Here is a 3,337-nt window from a genome sequence, read left to right on the forward strand (position 1 = left end):
AACATAGGAGTTGGTTTCCATATTGTGTAAGTCAGTGACTTGCTGGTGGTTAATCACAGACAAGCTTCTCTGTGTCCTTTCCTAGTTACTATTACACTTCCCAGAAACATACGACTTTATAAAGGATTTGCCATTGACGGTGGGGTTGCTCGAAAGAATCTTTAGATTATTGGTTCTCAAAGTGTGGTCACATGGCCAGCAATATCAGCATTGCCTGGTGTTAGAAATGCAAATTCTTAGCCTCATGCCAGACCTACTGTCTTAGTTTGTCTTCTATTTTTAACAAAATATCTGAAACCGAATATTTTATAGTGGAAGGAAGTTATTTTGGCACACAATTGTGGAGGCTGAGAAGTCAAGGTTGAAGGGTTGAATCTGCTAAGAGCCTTCTTGCTGGTTTGGACTCTTCAGAGTCCCAAGGCAGCACAGGGCATTGCATGGTGAGGGAGCCAAGCATGCTAACACGCTAGCTCAGGTCTCTATTCCTCTTCTTATAAAGCCAGCAATTCCACTCCTGTGATAACCCAAGAATCCATTAACTCATTTATCCACAAATGGCTTAACCCATTCATAAGAGCAGAGCTCTTATGACTCAATCACCTCTTAAAGGCCCCATCTCTTCATACTGCCCCATTGGGGATTAACCTCAATATGAGTTTTGGACAGGACATTCAAGCCATAGCACCTATTAAATCAGAAATATGGAGGGTGAGGCCTAGCAATTTGTGCTTTGAAAAGCCCTCCAGGTGACTCTATTTGGGAACAATTGCTTTAGATGAGCAGGTCTTAATCCTGACTATATATTAAAATCACCTGAGCAAACTTTCATTGCTCTAACCCTACTCCATAGTGTTTGAATCTTTAGGGGTAGGTCCCCAGGCCATCAGGGATTTAGAAGTTCCCCCAGGTGATTCTAATATGAAGCCTGGCCTATGAACCACTATATTACCTATTTTCCTGAGGGCCTTGGGAAAGAAGTGTGTTCTCTGAGGAAAGACTTGGGTGGACCAGAACAGGTGGATGCAGGGTTCTATTCTTGCACTTCTCTCCCCATCACTAACCTGCAGAAGCATTTCTTTCTAGGAGTGCTCCCCTTGTGTGTGAGAATGGACCTGTGGAAAAGGCTCGGTGTTTGACAGGGTAGAAAAAGGCCAATGCAAGCACACGACTAAAAGGGCCTCTCCAACAGAGAACCAGTTTGATGTGCATTCTCTAAAATTCTGCTGAGGATTTAGTGACTTCAAGGAAGTTGGCTCTGAGATCTATGTGTGATGAAGACTCAGAGGCCGATAGAAACAAAGATGCTGTTTGGTGTCTTTCATCTTTTTAGCTCTATCTCAATCTTATTGAGCCAAGTTGTGCCTAGTTGCAGCAATGAATCCTGCCTGTCAATCTAAACTACATATAAAGTACCTGGAAACCTACTCCAAAAAGCTGGGAATCCCTGCGGGTCTCACCTGGAAATGACTTCAGTGGGATATGAGGTAGAAAGTGGTGGCCAGTGCAAACCATAACTGCATCAAAGACGGCACTCTGCTCCTTGCCATTGCTCTGAGTGACAACCTTCCATTGGCCAGAGGATGAGAAATCTGGACATTTTCTCACACTAAGGACAGTTGTCTTGAAGAAACAGAGAAGGCATCATTGAGAATTACTCCAGGATAACATGGGCCAAGTGTGTCCTTCTCATCGCTGCTTCGTGCAAGAGGCCTGACTCAGCAGTGGGACCAGTCTGTTAAGGGTGTTGAATACTGAGTAAGGACTTGAGAGAGAAAAGAAAAACAAGTTCTTATGAAAACTGTCAGAATCCAGATGGAGTCACTAATGTTAAGAAACCCGACAAATAGAAGTGGGAAAGGCCAGAAAGAGTGGGTTCTCATGGTGTGTGCCTGGTAACAGAAAAGACTACAAAAACCACCACCTTGCAGAAAGACCATCATAATCTTACACAAAAATGACTTCTACAAGAACATCTGCTCAGTGACTGTCCAATCTTGGACTGGCAACACCTTTGTTATTGCCCTTTATATTATTTATATAATTATTTCAAAACAATTATGTAATTGTATTTTTCCCCCATTTAAAAACCTTTGTCTTCCTTTAACTCCCTGAATATACACATAGTTTACCATGGCATGTACATTCTCATTACAATGCTCTATTACGAAAAAAGTTTTTTTTAAAGAACTTCTGTTTGTTATTTGATAGTCTGAACAAGGAAACAAACCAATAATTCAAGTGATCATGCAATTGGCATATGTCAGGAACGTTAAGTGTAATAACACTACTTTTTGGGTTTTACATCAGGTTGTTATATTTCAACAAACACTTAGAATGGGATAGTTTATTCATAATTGCTTTCATTATCAGAATAACTTTTCTATTTAAATAGCTGGACCAATGTAGAGAAACCCATTTCCCCAAAAATACCTTACCTGGAACTGAATATATTTTAACAGATCAAATTTTTTGGCAAAAATCCTGAAATATTCCAGAAGTTTAGAATTATGCAGGAAGTTTGGAAAATCTTCGGGCATTGGAAAGTCACTAAAACAGGACATTTCTTTGCTGGTGTTGGTAACGACAGATTGATAGATGCTTGCTCGGCCATCTTCCACCTTCTCCTGAAGGATCAAATACAATAGTGATAATTACACACTCAAATTTTTTGTTTGTCTTTTACTCTTCCTACATCTAACCCCTGGGTGATGCAATTGTCTTTGGTTGCTGTGGTGTGATGACAATGTTTAGGTGATGAGTGCAGTCTATGTGTTCCATCAATCATTCTGTGATGACACCAGTTTGTTGCCTGCCTGTAACGCTCACTGTGAGGGGTAGGAGTGATGTGGCAATGGTGAGGTTGGGCACAGGGACAATTATTTTGGCACATTGCAAGATATTAGGATCCTGGGTCTCTACCTATTTAATGCCAGTCTTTGTGACAACCAGCTTACTTCCTGAATTCCCCTTGGGGAGGCTGTATACACCCACCAGCTCTTTAGAAACCAGTAAACCCTGGGACACTGGGCAGAGAACATAATAGAGAATTTCAGTATTCTAAAATGAATACTTTTGGAGGAAGGGAGTTTACACATTTTGACACATTTTGATTTGAATCCCTTTACACAAATCAATCATTGTCAAGTGATAAAGGTGAGTAGCACTGATATCTTATTTATTTATTTACTTGTGAGACAGGGTCTCACTCTGTGGCCCAAGCTGGAATGCAGTGGCATGATCATGGCTTACAGCAGCATCAACCTCCTGGGCTTAAGTGATCTTCCCACCTCAACCTCCCAGGTAGCTGGGACCACAGGCATGTGCCACTACACGGGCT

The 3,337-nt window shown here is 41.4% G+C and overlaps 1 protein-coding gene across 2 annotated transcripts in view; it reads right to left on the minus strand.

Moving 5' to 3' along the window:
- Positions 1–3,337, minus strand: part of FMO2 (flavin containing monooxygenase 2 (non-functional)) — a 29,251-nt gene that overhangs the window by 10,953 nt on the left and 14,961 nt on the right. For both annotated transcript variants that reach the window (XM_011970814.1, XM_011970815.1), the window contains 2 exons: positions 2,436–2,624; positions 1,458–1,620 (listed from right to left, as the gene is read on the minus strand). In XM_011970814.1, the coding sequence (XP_011826204.1) occupies positions 1,458–1,620; positions 2,436–2,624 (352 nt within the window). The remainder of the gene's footprint in view (positions 1–1,457; positions 1,621–2,435; positions 2,625–3,337) is intronic.

This window comes from Mandrillus leucophaeus, unplaced genomic scaffold (assembly GCF_000951045.1).
Source record: "Mandrillus leucophaeus isolate KB7577 unplaced genomic scaffold, Mleu.le_1.0 Scaffold975, whole genome shotgun sequence".
Taxonomy (NCBI): Eukaryota; Metazoa; Chordata; class Mammalia; order Primates; family Cercopithecidae; genus Mandrillus; species Mandrillus leucophaeus.